General features: G+C 44.2%; 1 protein-coding gene across 4 annotated transcripts in view; it reads left to right on the forward strand.

Moving 5' to 3' along the window:
• PTPN4 (protein tyrosine phosphatase non-receptor type 4) overlaps positions 1–23214 on the forward strand; it is a 209023-nt gene that overhangs the window by 58231 nt on the left and 127578 nt on the right. For all 4 annotated transcript variants that reach the window (XM_088473641.1, XM_088473640.1, XM_088473638.1 and 1 more), the window contains one exon: positions 22582–22736. In XM_088473641.1, coding sequence (XP_088329767.1) covers positions 22599–22736 — 138 coding nt within the window. In that variant the 5' untranslated portion in view covers positions 22582–22598. The remainder of the gene's footprint in view (positions 1–22581; positions 22737–23214) is intronic.

Raw genomic sequence — 23214 nt, forward strand, 5'->3', positions numbered from 1 at the left:
ATGTGAGACTATGTGGATGGACTTGATGCAGCATCTTTACATTGTGTAGAAAGATTAGCTGCTTGCTCTCTCTCCTACATTGTTTTTGTAATGATGGATCACTCGAATATTGGTGTCAAGTCACAGTTAACATGAAGTTAGTCATAATTGCTTTTGTTTTATTGACGAGAAATTTGATGACTCTATAATAAACTGTAGGTAAAAAGGTTACCTCCACTGTAAATGCAATTCAATCACTAATATCTCATATTTATGAGTACTGTTATCTACCCACTCACCTCCAGTTTATCACCTATATTACCTCCAGATTATCGCTAACTGTTATCACCATTATTACCTCCAGATTATCACCACTATTACCAGTGTTACCTCTACATTTAACTCCAGCTGATCACCGATATTATCTCCCACTTTACAATTTTAAGAGTCTCCAATGAACTAGCCTCAAGAGCAAATCACTAGCAAGTTCATGCATCGTTACCTTGTGTATACAATGATTTTGAGGTATTAAAGTTTTGGTTTAAAAAATTTTAAGGCTGTAAATGATATAATGTATTCATAGGTTGTAAAATAATTGTAAAGCATTTCCAACCTGTTTTTTTAAAAAGTGTTTTTATTGTGAATACTGATAGAACGTACTGTAATACACTACATACATTAAAGGGATCGGTATGAAATACCGCCAGACGCATGTCCGGCGGTTGAAATCCCGACGCTGGAAGACCGGCAGTGGAGAAGTATTTTAACTATTTACTAGCCCTCCCTTAGGAGGGGTGCCTAACCCTAACCTCCCCCCCAAGTGCCTAACCCCCCCCTGTAAGTGCCTAAACCTAACCCCCCCCCTTCCCCGCTTCTTAAATCGAAGTCTCCTGGAGGGGTGCCTAACCCAAACCCCTCCCCCCTGCGGTTGTCCGCGCACGGCTTACCTTCGATCGGTATGCCGAACATTGTGCTTCCGGCGTAGGTAAAATGACAGGCGTTAGACCCCTGCCGGGATTAGACAGTCGGGAAGCCGGCTGTCGGCATTTCGACCATCGGCTTCCTGACTGCATCCCCCATTAAAAGAGTAATAAGGAAAACAGAGACCTGCAGTATATAAAGATGAGGTACATAAAATGGTAAAGGCAGAACAAATTACTTCAACCCTAAAATGACGAAAACCAAAAAGATTGTTATTGGGGAAGGACTCGGGAAGGGGGTTTAAAGTACAGAGGGGAGGGTGGCATGGGGGAGTAGGCAGTAGCCAGTACTGTGAAAAAAATAAAATTAAAACTGGATACAGATAAGGAAGCAACAGTTAGCAGAGTCTGGGACTGGGAATGGATTGTGATTGAATCCATGTGGACCAAACCTTGTGAAAGGCAGCCACCATATTATTTTGTAAACTCGTAGGGCACGATTCTATTCAACGCGTAGTGAATAGCGCTGGCAATCGGGTCCCGGAGCTATTCAATTCATTTGCGCTGCTAACCCCGACTAAGGATTTCTTCTCTCATCCTTCCGTGGATGCGAGCAGAAATCCGACAAATGTCCAGGCGCGATGCTGTTTTCTGCAATTAGCGCTGGGAAAACAGCATCGCATCGGGAAGTTTAGTTGGAGAATGTCCTTTCACACGCCTAAACACCCTGTTTAAGGCGCGAGAACGAGCCTTCCCTGACATAACTCATTCCCGGCGCTATTCACTTCGCGGTTAATTGAATCGTGCCCATAATATATTCCATGGATGCCACAAATATAATCCAGAAGAGCAGCAATGGGGGTGAAACCTGGTTTCTCCTATGTTTGGCTATCATTACATTACAAATATGCACTACTACTTTGTCTTGAGGTTTACTAGCAGGATGAACAGTGGTATTCAAGAGAAAAACAGATGGATCACGAGTGAATGTTAGGCCGGTGGTTCAAATATTCAGGGCCCCAAAACGGTTGGATAATGGGCATGTTCACCATATATTAAAAAAACTTACCCTCAGCACCAAGACGCCTTCAGCTGGAGCTCGGCATCGACAAAAATATAGCATGAAGCTTGGCTGGTACAAAGTACCATCAGGTATAAACCTTGTAACAAGTTTATCTAATAGCAGCACTAATTGAGACTTTAGCATTACATATTCTAATGGTGGCCTATCTTTCTTCATCAATAGGGTCTGAAAGGTCGGCTTCCCAAGCTAAGTTCATGAGGGTCCTGCGGAGTGAGAGTCAGGGTTAATATGGAGTAGTAAATCACAGAAATGTTATCTTTATGACCTACTGAGTACAGAGAGAGTCATTCTAATGAGAGCAGTATCCTCCAGATGCAGGATTTGTGGGTCTATGTATTAATAATCGCGCTACTGCCGCAATTATTAATCGTCCAACTCGTCGGGGATATTTTCATATTTAATAAAAATATCCTGGCTATGTACTACCGGGAACTCTCATAGACAGCGGTTGAGGTAACCGATGTCCCCGCGAGTTATATCCCCGGCATTTAGGGAGGAGTCTTTGCCAGAAGTGAAAGACTTCCCCGCTGAAAGCTGACACTGCTCATGAGCACAGCGTCAGCTTCTGGGGCCATGTTTGTCTATAGGGTCTCAAGGGGAAGGAGAGAGATCGAAAGATGGAGACCCCATAGACAAACAGTAGTTTACACCATCTGAAGATGGTATAAACTACCGGTGCTAAACTTGAAGTTTAGTACATAGGGGTCAGATCATATTTCCTATTGATAATAATGGGGACTGTGATCTGCAGTGCAATTTAGCACTTTGACGGAGAGTTCTGTGAAATCTCCTGCATTGTGCTATTAGTACATAGGAACGATACTAAAATTTGCAGAAACTGCAGTTTCTGCATAATTTAATGTAGAAATCTGCTTGATACATAGGCCCTTGGCCTGAGAATGGTCAAAGCTAATTATCTGGAGGTACTGATATTTTTATGAGGAGAGAAGGTGACAAAGACACTGAAGGTCTGCAAAAGAAGAACCATGTTCTCTTCAGAAGATTTTTTAATGCTGGGCGGCATTATAAGTGTCGGACCAAGTGCCTATCAAAAAGGCCCTGGGGAGAACACACAAGAAGGAGCAAACTTTACCTTCACATGTAAAAAACGGTCTTTTTTGTACCTTTGCCTCAAAGTGGCTCTGGTAACACTACATCCTGGGAGGAGCAAGGGATGACGACAGAGCAGAGTCAAGGTGAAGGAGAGAGGAGCTTGGTCATGAGCTACTCGAAGTCTACCCCACACTGACAGGGTATCCGAACAGTCGGTACAGCGTAAGCCTAGGCCGGGTTGTTGGGCCAGGTGAGCCAAATAACCCTTCCTTTCTGAATTAGTGCATTTTAAAGATCCAACCATGGTTTGCAGCCTGGCTCAGAGTGCCAAGAGCATTCCCATGCATTCTTTTAATATGATTTTTTTTTTTTTTCTATATGCAGTTAATCCTGGAAAAGCTTTACTAATTCTTGTGTGCTTGACATATAGATGTGTCCTCAAACACTGTGGCTTTAGTTGCGCCAATCAGCCCCTCTCACCACACTAGGTCCCAGTCATCCTGGCTGCGCCGAGCGTCTTTCTCGCTCAATGTTTGGCTTATTTGCACAAATAAAACAACTTTACATGACAAAAGTACCTTTGCTAGATGCGCTGATAAATTTGATATGCGACATTTGTACATCTGTGTGCGAATGAGTCTGAATCTGTATACGAAGTGCTACGATGCCACAGCTTTTTCTCACGGTAAGTTCCGCTATGCTTAATATGCAACTTTATACATGTTTAAAACTAATTTCTGTACTAAACTAATTTTTAAAGTCAGAGCCCAGCATCTTGACATTGTACATTTTGACTGGTGTTTCGCGGCATCTACGATGCAAATAAAATCCACAATTTTAAGAAAAAGATGGTATGCCACAGCTCTCTGAGCGGTTCAGTTGCACTGGGTATCTGGCACAATATGGTGTATAGACACTCGGTCTATGAGGAAACAACTTTATGTAGTAGATACATATATAGATCCCAAGAACCACTATTTTCAGGTCGTTTATATTTTGCTAGAAGATTCTACTTATATAATATGAATGCTTTAACAAAATAATGAGACTACATAGTGTTCGCTCTAGGTCCGGCGGCAGGCATGGTGCCGGACCTAGAGCAAGGACACTTTTAAAGTTCTGCTGAAACAGCCTAGCGAGAACGCTACTACAGACACCTTTCGTAGCTACTTTCAGCTGATTGCCAGTTGAAACAATTTCCAGTTCATAGTACTGGAAAGTGCTACCAGGGTGTCATACCGCAAACCTCACAATTATTTTAGTCCTTACGCAAGCAGCAATTTCCTCTCTACTATTTATAAGGTTTGTTTGGTTGGGATCACAGGGCCCAATTCAGACCCGCTCGCTAGGATGCGTTCGCACGCAGCCGTCAGCAGCCAAAGTGTGCAAATCACGCGATTGCAAGCAAGACATTAGCACGCCCACTATGTCTTGCCCTGCGATCGCGTTATATATTTAGACGCCCACCAGCCTGTCACAAGATGCCCACTTTCGCTTAGTAACATACGTCATGTCCTGGAAGTGTATTGAACAATCGGTAACATCGGACCAATACGCAGCACTTGTGACTGACCATACCCTACCGCAAGCACTGCGGGTGCTGCAGTGTGTAATTCAGCCATGTGACGTGTATGCTGACGCTGTGTCTTATTTATGCACGCCTGCATAATGAAGACACAGCGTCAGCATATGCACAGCAGACGCCTGCGTTCGCACCACCACACCCCCGTTTCCATCGACCACCCCCTTTCACCACCCGCAAACTGCTCGTCCTGTCACTCATTCTAGCGAGGTGTCTATATACAGGGTGCGACCGCATGGACCGGTTCGCGCATGTGCACTGCGTCATACGCATGCGCAGATTGCAAACATCGGCAGGCTACGTGCGAACGGGTCTGAATCAGGCCCACAGCTCCTGATGTATCATTCTTTAGTACTGGCTACTTCCAAACATGCAAGAGATGGAGTGGGTGGAGCTAGTATTCTATGTAGCCAACCAGAGGGTTAGGATAAACCTCAGCACAACGTATGTCAGTTCAGCAATTACAGGTGTCCTTATGTAGACCAGATTGACATTGAATCCACTGTAATTTGTAGCAAATTAGTTGAAAGATGAATTAACTGTCTGGCAAGATTGCAGCATGTACGAGTGTTACTTTAAGTACTGCTAGTTGTATGTGGCTGGACTGTACCTATCTGTGTATATGTCTTCTCTTGTGGGGGAACACTATGTCATTTTATTACAGCGAAGACACTCGTTGAAGTGACCTTCTGGCCAGTGGTAAATAACATTAGTATCTCAAGAACATGGCTGAAATAACAATTTCTTTGTGTGTTAGAAATGTTCCCATAGATACCGGATATAGGATCATCTTCGCAACTTGTGGTCTGTACAAAGTGTTTACCGGATCCCACAGCCAGATGTGTGTATTATAGTCTGGAACGGCCATTGAAATTAACATTGCGTGTTTCCCAGTTTCTTCCCATAGCATTTAATATAAAAGCTTCCGCACTGGGTGATGCATTTGTGTGTGGGCGTTTAGTCTAGGAATACATTGTCTGAAACCTGTCTTACCCAGCACCAAAATTCTGAAGGTTGTATGTGCTTTCAGTATCCGTCATATGATGCAACGTCTGTTAGTGTTGTTGTGGATAATTCTTTCTGTGATTTTTAACAGCAAACCCAATCCCAGGACGAAGCAGACCTATCTTCTCCCACATGGTGCAGAGCTGACACAGCTTTGGATGTTATATATGTGACAGCGCTCTACCTAAGGGGCCTATATAAAAGCATGAGGCTGTAAACATTGTTTACAGATTTATTGCATATATTATTACCTGTGTTTTTATTAAAATAAAATTTTGTATTTATATTTAGGTAATCATCACATATATATTGTGTGTATGTGTAAAATATATACAGTGCTGTGCAAAAGTTTTAGGCAGGTATGGATAAAAATGCTGCAAAGTAAGAATGCTTTCAAAAAAGAATAGTTTGCATTTTGTTAATTGATAAAAATAAAGTGAATGAACAGAAGAGAAATCTAAATCAAATCAATAGTTTATTATCACCCTTTACCTTCAAAACAGCATCAATTCTTCCAGGTACACTTGCACACAGTTTTTGAAGGAGCTTGGCAGGGAGGTTGTTCCAAACGGGTTGGGTATAAAATCCCGGCTGTCGGTATGCCGCTGTTCCGAATACCGACAGCGACATCCTGATAGCCAGAATCCCGACACCCATAGGATGGCAAGTAAGTATTTTCCCTCCCCTAATCCCCCACTCCCCTGTGCCTAAACCTAACCCCCTCCCTTCTTAGTGCCTAGACCTATCCTTGCCCCCCCCCCCCCCCCCCGCACCCTAATCCTAACACTCCCTCCACGGTGCCTAACCCTCCCCCTAATGCCTAACCCCACTAGCTAACGCCGATCTCCCCCTAACACCCCGATACTTACCTTCAGGATGCCGACGGTCGGGATACTGGTGCCGGGATCCCGACCTGTTGGGATTTCTGCGCCAGTATTTGGACCGTAGGCATCCCGCGTGCCAGGATACCAACTACAACCTGTTCCAAACATCTTGGAGAACTAATCACAAATCTTCTGTGGATGTAGGCTTGCTCAAATCCTTCTGTCTCTTCATGTAATACCAGACAGACTAGATGATGTTAAGATCAGGGCTCTGTGGGGGCCATATCATCACTTCCAGGACTCCTTGTTCTTCTTTACGCTGAAGATCGTTCTTAATGACATTGGCTGTATGTTTGGGGTCAATGTCCTGCTGCCAAATTTGGAGCCAATCAGACACCTCCCTGATGGTATTGCATGATGGATAAGTACCTGCCTGTATTTCTCAGCATTGAGGACACCATTAATCCTGACCAAAACCCCATCTTCATTTGCTGAAATGCAGCCCCAACCTTGCAAGACACCTTCACTATACTTCACTGTTGCCTGCAGACACTCATTATTGTACCACTCTCCAGCCCTTCTGCGAACAAACTGCCTTCTGTTACAGCTAAATATTTAACTTTTTGACTCATCAGTCCAGAGCACCTACTGTCATTTTTCTGCACCCCAGTTCCTGTGTTTTCATGCACAGTTGAGTCACTTGGCCTTGTTTCCACGTTGAAGGTATGGCTTTTTGGCCAGAATTCTTCCATGAAGACCACTTCTTTCCAGACTTCTCCGAACAGTAAATGGGTGTTCCTGGGACCCATTGGTTTCTGGCAGTTCTGAGCTGATGGCACTGCTCGAAGGGAAGTAAGCATGATGTGTCTTTCATCTGATGCACTTGGCCAACCACTGCGTCTACGGTCCTCAATGTTGCCCGTTTCTTTGTGCTTATTCAAAAGAGCTTGAACAGCATATCTTGAAACCCATGCTGCTTTGAAATCTTTGCCTGAGAGACCTTGCTGATTCAGTATGACTACCTTGTGTCTTGTTTCTGTGCTCAGTCTTGCCTTGGTGTATGACCTGTGACATGAAACGGTCTTCCACAACCTCACCTTTGTAGCAGAGTTTGGCTTTTCCTCACCCAGTTTTATGCCTCTTACACAGCAGTTTTTGTTAATGATTGTGTTTCAACCTACTTATGAAAATGATGATCATTAACACCTGGTTGGTATGATTGGTTAATCATGCACCGACTATAATCCTACAAAATCCCCGACTTTGTGCAAGTGTACCTAGAAGAATTGATGCTGTTTTGCAGGCAAAGAGTGGTCACACCAAATATTGATTTGACTTGGATTTCGCCTCTGTTCATCCAATATGCATTTTGTTAATTGATAAAAATAAACTATTAACACTGCTATTTTTGAAAGAATTCTTGCTTTGCAGCATTTTATTCACACCTGCCCAAAACTTTTGCTCAGCACTGTGTGTGTGTGTGTGTGTGTGTGTGTGTGTGTGTGTGTATATATAACAGAACAGGACAACAAAAAGTGATATGACATAACAGAACAGCATATAAATACACAATCAAAAAACACTTACCCCACTGTAAGACCATGCACACCTTAAATTCCCTCTGGTGAGGGTATTTTGTTTATGAGACTCTTGAGTACCGCCTACACTTTGTATTCTTATAATAACATGTTGGTGCTGTCCTCCTTGGAGGGCACCGGAGCAGGTTAGGGCTATATGCCCAATTACACAGAGTGCAGGATTGCCGGTGTACTGGACTGGATAGATAGAGAGATATATATATGAATATGTACATGTGTATGTATGTATGTGTGTGTGTGTATATGTGTATATATATATATATATATATATATATATATATATAGTCAGGTCCATAAATATTGGGACATTGACAGAATTTTCATATTTTTTCCTCTATTCACCACCTCAATGGTTTTGAAATGAAACAAACAAGATGTGCTTTAACTGCAGACTTTCAGATTTAATTTGAGGGTAATTACATCCAAATCGGGTGAACGGTGTAGGAATTACAACAGTTTCAATATGTGCCTCCCACTTTTTAAGGGGCCAAAAGTAATGGGACTATCAACTCAAAAGCTATTTCATGGACAGGTGTGGGCTATTCCCTCATTATTTCATTATCAATTAAGCAGGTAAAAGGTCTGGAGTTGATTCTAGGTGTAACATTTGCATTTGGAATCAGTTGCTGTCAACTCTCAATATGAGATCCAAAGAGCTGTCACTATCAGTGAAGCAAGCCATCATTAGGCTGAAAAATCAAAACAAACCCATCCGAGAGATTGCAAAAACATTAGGTGTGGCCAAATCAACTCTTTGGAACATTCTTAAAAAGAAAGAACGCAACGGAGTGCTCAGCAACACCAAAAGACCCGGAAGACCACGGAAAACAACTGTGGTGGATGACAAAAGAATTATTTCCCTGGTGAAGAAAAACCCCTTCACAACAGTTGGCCAAATCAAGAACACTCTCCAGGAGGTAGATGTATATGTGTCAAAGTCAACAATCAAGAGAAGACTTCACAATAGTGAATATAGAGGGTTCACCACAAGATGGAAACCATTGGTGAGCCACAAAAACAGGAAGACCAGATTAGAGTTTGCCAAACAACATCTAAAAAAGCCATTACAGTTCTGGAACAACATCCTATTGACAGATGAGACAAAGATCAACTTGTACCAGAGTGATGGGAAGAGAAGAGAAGGAAAGGAACTGCTCATGATCCAAAACATACCACCTCATCAGTGAAGCATGGTGGTGGTAGTGTCATGGCGTGGGCATGTATGGCTGCCAATGGAACTGGTTCCCTTGTATTTATTGATGATGTGACTGCTGACAAAAGCAGCAGAATGAATTCTGAAGTGTTTCGGGCAATATTATATGCTCATATTCAGTCAAATGCTTCAGAACTCATTGGACAGCGCTTCACAGTGCAGATGGACAATGACCCGAAGCATACTGCAAAAGCAACCAAAGAGTTTTTTAAGGCTAAAAAGTGGAATGTTTTGCAATGGCCAAGTCAATCCCCTGACCTGAATCCGATTGAGCATGCATTTCACTTGATGAAGACAAAACTGAAGGGAAAATGCCCCAAGAACAAGCAGGAACTGAAGACATTTGCAGTAGAGGCCTGGCAGAGCATCACCAGGGATGAAACCCAGCGTCTGGTGATGTCTATGCGTTCCAGACTTCATGCTGTAATTACCTGCAAAGGATTTGCAACAAAGTATTAAAAAGTGAAAGTTAGATTTAGGATTGTTTAGTTTGTCCCATTACTTTTGGCCCCTTAAAAAGTGGGAGGCACATATAGAAACCGTTGTAATTCCTACGCCGTTCACCTGATTTGGATGTAATTACCCTCAAATTAAATCTGAAAGTCTGCAGTTAAAGCACATCTTGTTTGTTTCATTTCAAAACCATTGTGGTGGTGAAGAGAGGACAAAATATGAAAATTCTGTCAATGTCCCAATATTTATGGACCTGACTGTATATATATATATATATATATATATATATAACTATTAATCCCATTAAAGCTGCTTAGGCATGATTTGAAATTTCACAAAACCTATTGAATTTCTGCCACTCAGACTTCAAAAAGCAATGAAATTACGATCATTAAGGCTGACGCCTTAATGGACGTGTTCCTTGCGTAGTGCAGATATGGTATGCCATGACACCATGTGATTAACTGCAGATTCAGCCCTCTCACAGAGTGAGATTGCTATCACTCACAAAATGGTGGAGCTGCCAATTCATAGAATTGTGTGCTCATTGGAATACACACAAACTATTGTATTTTACAGTGTAACTACAGGTGCCAGCATGCCTGCCCTTTGGCTCTTGTGGAACTAAAGGTGCCAGCAGGCAGCCGGCACCTGTACCCCCACTGTAAAATAGTTAAAAAAACACAGCACTCACACCATGACAAGTACAACTTTATTACATACACCTATCCCATTCACACATATTTACCTGTGGCCAATGCATCTGTGTCATTGATACAGAAGCACGGACGGGTCCGTGAGACCCGTCTGAGCTGCTGTGTATTTCAATTACACAGATGCACGCATGGACCAGGAGATCCGTGCTACATGCATCTGTCATTGACAGATACCCGTCTGTGCTGCTGCATTAAAAGAAAAAAAAAAAAAACCTGTGTTAAAAAGAAACAAATGGCGAGCCCACCCCCCAAAGAGCAACCAGCCCCGAGCTTTTAGTGACCTAGTGGGCGGCAGCCTGTGTCAGCTCTTTTGCATGGCCGCCGCCCAATAGGACTTCCGGCATCTTCTTTCTTCAGGACTGCCATGCTGCCTCCTCGCGCTGGTTTGTATAAGCCAGCCGAGCGGGCAGGGCGATGACGTCGCGAGCCGTGATTGGCTTGCGGCGGCCATCTTTTAATTTAAAAAAAAATATTGAAATGGGCTCCACTGCCGTACTTTGCAAAATGGCAGGCATGGACTGGATCCTCTCGTGCGCCAATGCCCCCACTGCCGCCGGTTCCTCCGCCGCCTCTGGGTTCTGCTGACACCCACGCTGCTGCCGGCGGCGCCACCCGCGCCACGGCTGCTGCTGACACCCGTGCCGCTGATGTCCCCGCTGCCATTGCTGTGTTCCAGCGCCGCTATTGCCCGCAAATGACGCCCATCTTTGTGCACCCAAGTGAAGCCACAGTGGGTACACCTGCTTGAGGCTCCTACTGAGGCTGCGCAACAAGTTGAAATTTCCTCTCTGTTCAATGGCGCATTCTTGAGGTAATAGTTTAAAAACTGTAACTTTCTAATTTACCTGAACCCAAAAGCACGTACCCTGGAACAATAGCTACCTAATAAAACAAACCCTAAGTCTAAATTCGCCCCTTACCCTGAGATATTCCTTCCCAAAAATCCCCCATAGACAACAGCAGAAAAGTGGTCCTAATTGAATGTCAGAAAAAACTGACAGTAGGAACTTTATATTGTTCCCATATTCTCCATTTTTTTTTTTTTGTCCTGAAATTTGGAATGCAGCACCGAGCGACAGTTCTACCCGGCCATGCCAAATTTCAGCTCCGTACCTCCAATAGCTTTTGAGGTGTAGCCCCTTAAACACCACGCGCCCCCCCCCCCCCCAATCCGGAATTGCAGTTTTATAGATACAGCCATAATATAAGGGCACGACATGATATATATATGTGTGTGTGTGTGTGTGTGTGTATGTATGTATATATATATATATATATATAATATATAGTGTGTTTATGTATACACCGATCAGCCTTAACATTAAATCAACCTGCCTAGTATTGTGTAGGTTACCCTTGTGCCTCCAAAACAGCTCTGACCTCTTGAGACATGGGACTAAATGTAATAGGGTCCGAGTTTTAAAAATGTGACAGTATAGAGCTATACTCTCACATTTTTAGAACTCATCCTATATACAGTGCATCCGGAAAGTATTCACAGCGCTTCACTTTTTCCACATTTTGTTATGTTACAGCCTTATTCCAAATTGGAATAAATTCATTTTTGTCCTCAAAATTCTACACACACTATCCCATAATGACAACGTGTAAAAAGTTTTTTTTCGAGATTCTTGCAAATTTAATTAAAAAAAAATAAAATAAGAAATCACATAAGTATTCACAGCCTTTGCCATGAAGCTCAAAATTGGACAAAAAGCGTAGGGGCCCCCTGTATTTTCCACCAACACCGGACTCTAGCGGGGTTGTAATGAAACAGCCAGGGGAACCGGTGAAAGGGTCCCCTGGCCAAAGCATTCAGCACCTGACCGCTAGTCAGCCCAGGCTGGGGATCCCTCAATAAAGGGGTTCCCCCCCCCCCCCCCTCCAGGGCTCCTCAGGCCTGGGCTGATAGCCCGGGGTATCCTTGGCACCTCTGGGCGATGGGTTCCCAGGTTGATTGTGTCAAAAATAGCTTGAATAATATTGTCTTTTACAGTAGAACTAGAGGTCCCAGCAAGCCTCCCCGCATGCTGGTACTTGGAGAACCACCTCTAGTTCACCTGCAAAATAAATATTAAAATAAACACAGGACATACTCGCCTACAATCCCTGTAGCCATTCACGTCCTCTTATCCATATAGCATCCACGAGACCTGTTAAAAAAAAAAATCCATACTCTCCTACCCCTTGTTTCGATTCTCTTTTGTCCATGTAGGCGTCCAGTGTCTTCAGAAAACAAGAAAACCCGACCACACGGAACTGTACTGTCCTCTAAAGAAGGTACCTCGCGAATGAGGGCTCATCTACGGCATTTCCCATAGAAATGCATGGACTGAGTGTTCATTGGCTGAGAGAAGCGAGCCTCCACCTTTCTCAGCCAATGAGCTGTTCCCATCATTGACTTCAATGGTGGGAACCGCTAGGTTTTATATATATATATATATATATATATATATATATATATATATATATATATATATATATATATATATATATATATGGGGTGTGCACTGGCCACTTTTCGTGTTTTGGATCTGGATCTTTCTTTGTGTTTTGGATCTGGATTGATTTTGCCAAAACCACCCTTCAGTGTTTTGGGTTCTGGGTTTTGTGTTTTGGATCTGTATTATTTTGAAAAACAGCTAAAATCACAGAATGTGTTGGTTTTTCTGCTCGTATGCTATTATTAACCTCAATAACCTTAATTTCCACTAATTTCTAGTCTATTCTGAACACCTCACAATAGTGTTTTTATGTCCAAAAGGTTGCACCGAGGTAGCTGGATGACTATGCTAAGCGACACGAGCGGGCGGCACAAACACGTGGCCCATCTAAGAGTGACACTGCAGTGGCAGGCAGGATGGCAGTTTGAAAAACTAGGCCCCAAACAGTACATAATGCAAAGAAAAAAAAGAGGTGCAAGATGGAATTGTCCTTGGGCCCTCCCACCCACACTTATGTTGTATAAACAGGACATGCACACTTTAGCAAACCTATCATTTCAGCGCCAGGGTCTGCCACACGACTGTGGCTGAAATGATTGGTTCGTTTGGGCCCCCACAAAACAAGCTGGCAATTAATGTGTCCCTGCACAAACTGGCTCTACGGAGGCAAGATGTCGTCCTCATCCACCGATTCCTCACCCTCTTCAGTGTTGTGTACATCCTCAGTACATCCTAATCCTCACAGAGTATTAATTCGTCCCCGCTGGAATCCACCACCACAGGTCCCTCTGTACGTTCTGGAGGCTGGTCTCCCTGGAAGAGTTGATGATAATTCATTTTTATGAACATCATCTTCTTCACATTTTGTGGAAGCAACCTCCTACACCTTTCGCTGCACTAAACTCTCTTTCGGAGTACACACTGGAGGGGGGGGGTAACTCAGGTAAAATAGAGCCAGTTTGTACAGGGGCCTCCAAATTGCCTCTTTTTCCTGCCAGTACAGGTATGGACTGTCTGACATGCCTACTTGGATGCTGTCACCGATGTAATCCTTTAACAGACAGACGCACGCTTGTCGCTGCTGCTTTAAGGATGCAGGTGCGGCTACAGCCCACACAATTCACAAAGACAGAAAAAAATAAGAATTTTTAATTTTTTTTTGGAGTGCACTTTGGGGGTTACCGCACCCTTTAACGGACAAGCCAGCCGGCCCTTTACTTATGACACAGGCGCATGCTTGGCGCTGCTCCTTTGTTGATGCATGTGCAGCCACAGTGCATACAATTCACAAACACAGAAAATAATTCCTCCACCATTCTGTCAGTGGTGACAGTATCATATGCAGTGACAGTAGACATGTCAGAAATTGTTGGCACGTCCTTCAGTCCGGGCCAGATGTCCAAACCGGCCCTTGACTTATGACAAAGAAGCACGCTTGGCGCTGCTGCTGTGTTGATGCACGCGTGGCTAGTGCGCATACATTTCGCACACAAACACAGAAAAAAAATTATTTTTTATTTTTTGTGGAGTGCACTTTGGGGTTACACCACCCTTTAACAGACTTATGGGACACAGGCGGACGCTTGGCGCTGCTCCTTTGTTGCTGCACGTGCAGCCACAGTGCACACAATTCACAAACACAGAAAATTATTTTTTATTTTGTTTGGAGTGCACTTTGGGGGTTACACCACCCTTTAACAGACGAGCCAGCCGGCCCTTTACTTATGACACAGGCGCACGCTTGGCGCTACTTTGTTGATGCACGTGCGGCTACAATTCACAAACACAGGAAAAATATTTTTTTTTGCGCTTGGGGGGAGCACCCCTGATGGACAGAGCACCCCCTGGACAACACTACAGCACCCCTGGCTGCACAGGACTTTGGAGTGGACACAGCCCCTATGGAAAACAGCAGCACAACACTACACTGCACAGCCCAGCCAGCCCTAACTCCCACCCTCCCTCTTCACTGTCCACAGCCGAGTGAGAAAATGGCGCAGACGCGGGTACCTTATATAGAATCCAAAACCCGTGAGATCCGGAAGGCGGGATGATGACGTTTTGCCTCGGTTTCAGATCCAAGTCAGGCGGGAAAGTCGAAGGGGGGGGGGGGGGGGTTGTGTGTTCGGATTTCAGAAATCCGAACCCGCTCACCCCTAATACAAAAAAAATATATATATATAAATTTGTCTTTCCTTTCTATTTATTTCTGGAACTTGCTGCTAAGTGCTGTTGTATTAACTTTTCAAAGGGTTTGTGGGACTCTCTTGTGTTGCCCTGATAGCAGCACACAGCCGAATAGTCCTTGCATTCTCATGAATATTGGTTTAGCCCACAAAATAGCTACCAGACTATGCGTTGGTGAAGGGTGCAGGTGTAATAGGTGCAATGGTGCTGCCTATGGGAAGCTGAACTATTCCTTTAATGGTTGATATTCTAGTATAATCACGTCACTATTCTCCAGAAATCTCTGTTCTGTATCCTGCACATAGATCATCTGTGAATTTCTCTCTTCTCCATCCGGGGAACCGTGTCAAGCCATAGGCTCATTAAAGTTTTATTAAACCACCCACTGGTTTTAATTTCAAGCCCACGCCAATGTCTTTCCTTTTCGAAGCAGAGTGTTATGCAGTGTTTGCACACACATGAATATGTTTTCCTGCTATGTCTCAGAACAGTAGTCGCTACATTTGGAAAGCTGTTAGGTTACTCTGTCCGTTTATGAATATTTTCTTAGTTAAATATTAGACAATCATTGATTACATTAGTATCCACCGTCTTGTTGTAATGCTTAGTACTGAAGAAGCACGATATCCGTATTCACAGCAGTTTGTCAATTTAGGTCTCTAACAGATCTGCAATTTCTAGTCATTCTTATTTGCATTTTTCTAGAGTTCTATCAGGTTAGATGGGGGACTAGTTGGTATGAGGGTAGCTGTGCAGTGCAGCGCTATGGGCAGTGCCAGATTAAGGTCTACATGGGCCTGGAGCTGAAAATGATGAAGGGCCTATTGTGTGCTGCTGCAGGTGAATGTGATAACCTCTGTGGCAGTGATGTGGGGGCATGCCTAGTGGATGTGGTCAGCACAGGGGGTGTGGCTATCCATGGTGGCATAACTTGCGCCTACTTTTAACAAATTTATAGAGCTATAACAAAAAAGGTTTGTTTTTTTGGTGAAAGGGCAAACACAGCTGCCATCCCCGGCCTGCGGCACCTCTGAAGGCTATTATTGATCATCATCACCCCTCATTGAGGCAGCAGCTCCCTATATACACACACACACAGACATATATACATATATATATATCAGTATGTTTGTACCTTGACAAAGGGACAGGTGCATCCTGAAACGTTGGTGGTGTTACAATGTGTATGTAATACAGATTTACTATTTACACAAATCTCCGAGTGCCGCAGCTTGTTTGTGTCGGTCTACATGGATTCTCCCTGAAGGCACCGGAGTTGATGAATACCTGACAGGAGAATGCCAATCCGAGTGGGAGTATATATAATATATATATATATATACACACACACACATACACTGTATGTAAAACACTTAGGTATTCATATATAAGAATCGGGATGCTACAGGAACCGAAGAGGATGTGAAACCCTTCATTTTGTGAGTAATAAATTAGTAAATGAGGATTGTGTCAGGGTGTCTTTAATAAAATATAATATTTGGTGTGAGAGTCCAGTTTTTTATTGGATTACAGGTGCCAGAGGACCCTTAATGTCCGAGAATACTGGCACCTGTGGTCTGACAAGTGCCATCTTCCCCAGGCAGGCTTGCTGGGACCTCTAGTCCACCTGTAATGAACAATATTTTCTATTTATTTACACTATTACCAATGCACGCAAAGTCTCGGGGGTGCGCAGATTAACACACACACACACACACACACACACACACACACACACACACACACACACACACACACACACACACACACACACACACACACACACACACACACACACACACACACACACACACACACACACACACACACACACACACACACACACACACACACACACACACACACACACACGAGATGCCGGCGCTCAGGATCCCGCCAGTGAAAAACACCTGATGCCGGTATCCTGCCAGGGTTAGGATAACAACACTTGTCGTTCAGTATCCTAACCCTGACTCCCCACTGCCTAATACTAACCTCCCCCCCTAGTGCCTAAACCTAACCCGCCCCCTGCACCCCTAAACCTAACCCCCCCCCTAGTGTCTAACCCTCCCCCTAATGCTTAACCCTAGCCCCAGTACTTACAGCTGGATTACCAGCGGTCGGGATGCCGGGACCAGGATTCTGACAGTTGTCAATTTTCCAGCGCTGGCGTTGTAAGCGCCGGCATCCCGACAGTCGGTATGATGACCGCATCCAATACCAATGAAGGCGGCACTCTGACTGCGATTATGGATCACACAGGACCCCCAAGATGCTTTTAACGTTTCAGAATTCTATACTTCGGTTGTTTCATCATGAAAGAATCTTAAGCCATGTACACACTAGGTCGACGTTTGGCTGACACGCAAACTATCTGACGATTGGTGAGTGTATACACACTTGCCAATCGTCTGCCCGATGACCCGGGCTTGACAGCTGCACACAGATGGGCTATGTCTGTGAACCATATCATTCACATACATATCTGCTGTACACACCTGGTGATACACTATAGATATATCGCCAATTCAGTGGAACAAGCGATATATCTATCGGTGTGTACCCGCTTAAGTAAAGAGTTCTGAAATGTTGAAAGCAACTGGATGTCCAGTGTGGCCTATAATTACCGTCAGGGTGCCGCCTTTATTGGCATATATGTGTGGATGCCAACCTATTGCAGAAGTTGGAGGACACCAGTGCAAGTTTTATTTATGTGCATGTCGGCTTCAATAACTGATTATACACACACATATATATATATATATATATATATATATACACATACACACACATATACATACATACATACATACATACACACACACATTATATATATATATATATATATATATATATATATACATACACACATACAATATACACATTATGTATGTATATAAATATATATACACACATATCTACTTGTATACATACACGCACATATGTACATACATACACACGCACATATGTACATACATACACACGCACATATGTACATACATACACACACACATATGTAAATACATACACACACATACAATATACACATTATGTGTGTATGTATGTATATAAATATATATACACACATATGTACATACATAGGTGGCAGACAGTACACTGACTTGTGGGAAGGAATGCTGGTTTCTTCTCTCGGCTGGTGAAAGTTCCCTCCTTCCTTTGCAAGGCAGCTCACCCTCCACTCCATAGGCTGACCTTATATTGTTTAATTTCTGTGCCCAGCTATTGATTATGTTGCCCAGGGAGGGGGGTAGTGGCCCTTTGGGTGAATGGGACTGTGCTTCAGATGATCCGGGGGGCCGGAGCATAAGGTGACCCAAGGGACACAACTGCAGATGGCATGGGGAACTTTTGTACGACCTGGGGGCGGAGCTGTGGCCGGCAAGGGGGCGGGGCTTCAGGTGCCATGGGGGCGGAGCCTCCTACTGCATGGAGAGGATATTTGGACAGCTAGTGAGGTGTGAGTTCGGACGGCCGATGTGGGGAGCGGGGTGAATGGTCCAAACTTCGGATACTCCATCACTGCAATGCAGTGTCGGATTCAAAGCAGTGCAGACAGTGTTCACAGGGATTTCTTTTTTCCTGTCTGCACTGAATCCTGTGGGCCTATTTTAATAGTGGGCCTGGAGCTGTAGCTCCACCCGCCCCATTAGTAATCCGGCCCTGGCTAAGGGTATGAGTTCTCTTTTCCAACCAAGACACTGCTTCTGTGGAGTTTTCCTGATGTTCTTGTCTGTTTCCTACAGTGCTCCTGTTTCCTACTACAGTCCCAAAATCATACTGATTATTAGACTCTGAATAAATCTGACCTTCAGGTGGGTAAACACTTCACAGATAAATCTGCAGCTCAAGTGATCTGCAGATTATGGTCGTTCATACACATTGAACAACCATTATGTGCTTCTGGCCACAGGTCCCGCTGGCCGGGGGGCGTGTCCCACCTTCCTCCCCCCGGCCTCTGCTGCATGTGTACGGGGAGTCGTCAGACATATCTGCCATCGGCTGTGCATCACGATGTCAATTGATTGCCCAATATATCTGTCAGTGTGTACCCAGACAGATATATCCCAGCTTTAAGGCCCCCACACACGTTATGATTTTTTTTAAACAATATGGGCGTTTCCGACCGTTTGGAACAACAGATCGTCTAAAACTGTGCCATGTGTGGGGATGCTAAAGATGCAATGCGCGCTCCAGCTGGTTGTTGGTCGTGGTCCGTGATCTCTTCAACATGCAGAAATATCACTGACCTGTCTTTCACAATTTGCACAGATCGTTCAGTGTGTATGCATGGTGAACGATGCGATGACCGACACGGATCAGGGAGATCCGAGATGCATGCATTTGTGTGTAATAAAATGAACACGGATGCATTAGATGGATCACTGAGATCCGTCTGTGCTTCTCTGTTTTAAAAAAAAAAAAAATGTAAACTTGTGTAAAATTAAAAAAAAAAAAAAACGTGTGTGGCCACCCCCGAAAGCACAAACAGGGCTTTTGAGACCCAGTACTGGTTGTGCTAAATGCAGGGGACAAACAACGTAGGGGTCTCCTGTATTTAGCGCAACCAGCACTGGGCTCTGATCTATTTTTGTGATGCTCAGAGTTAATATTTTACAATTTTGCATTGCTCAGACGTAATACTTCTCAATTCACTTTGATTCAAATATGTATGGAAAGGGATGCGGTCTGACCGCAGGGATTCTGGTGCTCAGGGTGCCGGCATACCGACCTCCAGAATCCCAAAGGGAATAGGGTTAGGCACTAATTGGGGAGGTTTAGGGGAGGGGGAGGTTGGGTTTAGGCACTGGGGGGGGGGGGGGATTTGGGTCAGGCACTGGGGAGGGGATCGGTCAAAGTCCCGATGCCGGCAGGCTGAACAGCTGAGATCCCCGCGGATGTGAGTAAACACCCTAACCCTTCTTTAGGGATGCCTAACCTCACCCCTTAGTGCCTAACCCTAACCTACCCCTTGGGGTGCCTAAACCTAACCCCCCCCCCTCCCCGCACCCTAAACCTAACCCTCCCGAGGGGGGGTGCCTCACCCTAACCTTCCCCCGTGGGTGCCTAACCCTAACCCCCCTTCCAATAGACTAAGCCTCCTGCGGGAGTGCCTAACCCTAAATCCCCTGGGGTGCCCTTAACCTAACCCTCCTCCAGAACCCCCACCCCCCCCCCCACCGGGGCTATGAAGACGCGTGGGCCGTACTTGCCTCGTTCAGTCCCGCATCGTTCTGGATTCCGTTGTCGGGATTATAATAGGCGTTTGTATTTCGACGCCTATCAATAATCCCTAGCAGTCATTCTGCCGTCAGGATTGTGCCTGGCGGCCTTGCGGCCGCTGGTCTTATGACTGCATCCCCCGGGAGGGAAGGGTCAAGGTTAGGGTAGGGAAAGGGGGGGGGGGGATTAGGATACTGACCGACAAGTGTCGGTATTGTAACCCTGTCAGGATGACGGCATCGGGATTCTGACCGCCGGGAACTTGTGCGCCGGTATCCTTACCCATCCCGTAAGGAAAACTTACAGAGAAAATTCCAAAGCATGCCAGTGGAAATGGCAGTAGGGTAAGTTGTTATTAATTACAAGTGTGGGGTTCAATAACGAATAGTGGCCCTGATTCAGCAAGGATCGCATTTGCAAAGCTGCATGCAGGCTATAGATATATGATGTATGTACGCAGGCAGCTTTGCAATTGCAATCCTTGCAGATATGGTAATGCAGCAGGAGGCATCACGCTTCATGTGCATTTGGTATCCGAGCTGCGTTGTCCAACGCAGCATCGGATAATCTGCGTAACATCGGCCTGCTAAGGTGACCCATGGGGTCACACAGCCGACCACCGCAGTTGAGAGGAAGAGGCCAGGAAATCAGCTACCGGAGATCCTGGCCTCTTCTCTCCGCCCCCCAACAGCGGCAGGAAACTGAGGCCATCGCCGCCCCCTCCATGCCCAAAAACGGCAGCAGACTGTCAATCACAGGGTCATGCGCCTGTGCAGATTCCCGAATATCTGGAATTTGCATTCAGCAGTGCACTACTGAATCAGGGCTGTGATTTTTAACTATAGTTGTTTTTTTAATAGAAATTATGATGGGTTATAAGATTTCCTCCACTCCAGCAGTGTTTGTCCTTTGCACAGTTGCAGGAAGTCTGATTGCAGACAGTGTTGACATTAGCGCTGATAAGCGGTTGTACTCTGCCCCTCTTTAAGGGAAACATCCCATCTTCCTTTCACTTAGGAAGTACTTCAACTCGACTTCTTATCCTTCAAAACCACAGGGGAAATAATCAGATAAGGATCATTGGAGGGCAGCCAGCACACTGTTGCGTAATATTGTTTACACTACATGGGTACAATTTTCTGGGTGTCAAATGGAAGTTTAAACACACATGTCATGCTAAGCTGACTCCTGTACTCCAGGAATAAACTGGCAGCCGTTCCGTAGATCATGACGAGCAACGTGCGGTATGTACCTGTTGTGTTCCCTGTCAGGACCTCAGTATAGTGGTGAGTGTGTTGACCTGTATTTCAGTGTATTACCCCTGGAATCGTACCTGCTCCATGTGCCTTGTGAATCATATGTACAGGTACTGGGTCATATCCATAATAATGCAGTTGAAGTAAAATGTTGAATTTGTGAACATATTTGTATAAAATTATTGTTTTCCAGTATCCACTTCCTGGGGTATTACTGGGTTACCTTCTATCCAGCCAGGTGTATAATTCCATAACAGATATTTTGATAGTCTGACTTCCTTTACTTGTGTACCGTCCATATGTGAAATCTCTAGATGCTTATTTGGCATTCATATACATTTTGCATTTGAAACCTAAATTAAAATATGTTTCATATGCAAAATGTATACGTGTGCCAAATAAACAACCTCTTCTGTAATGTATACCATACTTTGACAGAATGTAAGATGCTATTCAAGTTTGCAATGACACTGAGTAGTTACTATTGCTCTCTGTAATTTGGGTGGAGCTGTCCTTTTTAAAGGGGAAATTATACATAGTCACATGCTTTCAGTTTAGTGACTTTGTGTTTTCCTCCAGCTTTTAGTAAACCTGTTGCTGTATGTTACTACTGCTGTGTTTTCCTACCATGGCTTCATATATTCAGTTTGTTTATTTTATTCACCCTAGGATACAACCAGGATAAATACAATTATGTGTATTTATTAAAAGGTGTGTGAACACCATAAAATACAGTCCTCGAAAGCTGGAGGTATTTTACCCCTGGAGGAAAACTGACTATTATTTCTATATACAAATGTGGGTTTTTTTGTGTTTTATTGTTGCTTGATGATAAATTGTGGTGCAAATTATCAATAACCCACGGCAACCAGTGAGCTGTGATTGGTCCAGTTACTCCAATACTAATAAATGTAGACACCTGATTAGTTGCTGTTTGTTACTGCAGCTTTGCGCCATCTTAATGTTAGAAGTGTCCTATGTATGTACATATGTTTCACAGTCTGTTCTCTGTTCCCCGTTCCCCAGACTTTGTGTGGACAGTAATGAGCGCACGTTTCCGATTGCCTGCTGGCAGAACCTACAATGTACGTGCATCGGAGCAGGCCCGAGACAGACAGAGCACAGAGGTGGTGTGCAATATTGTCCTCCTGGATAACTCTGTACAAGCTTTCCGTGTGAATGTAAGTAAGAGATCTGCATGTGTGTGATTCTCCAGGAAATCACCAACATGTATTTTATGTCACTGTACGCAGAACAGATGATTTCTCTGCAGATTACTTTATACTATATATTATACTGTATAAACTGCAACAAACTGCTTGTATGCAGAGGTAAGGTGTGGTGTTCTCTTTAGACACCAATGAACATTGTCTCCAGTGGTGCAATAAAGAAATTGATGGAGAGAGGTTTCTTTGACAGGTTCAGTATGTTTGTCATGCAGAGGAGACATGTACACATCCCTCCGAACATTTATACTGTGCATGTAGAGTCTACGAACAGAATAATACCGGCCCCGTTCTACACTTTTGGGCAAAGCTCCACATGTTGCCACAAACTCCTCTGCTTTCTTCACTTTTATCTACATGTGTGGAGTAGGGGATGGGATGTACTGGTAAATTATCATTCCTCCTGCGGGAATCTCATACATATAGCATATTA

Source organism: Taudactylus pleione, unplaced genomic scaffold (genome assembly GCF_031769625.1).
Source record: "Taudactylus pleione unplaced genomic scaffold, aTauple2 ptg000138l, whole genome shotgun sequence".
Taxonomy (NCBI): domain Eukaryota; kingdom Metazoa; phylum Chordata; class Amphibia; order Anura; family Myobatrachidae; genus Taudactylus; species Taudactylus pleione.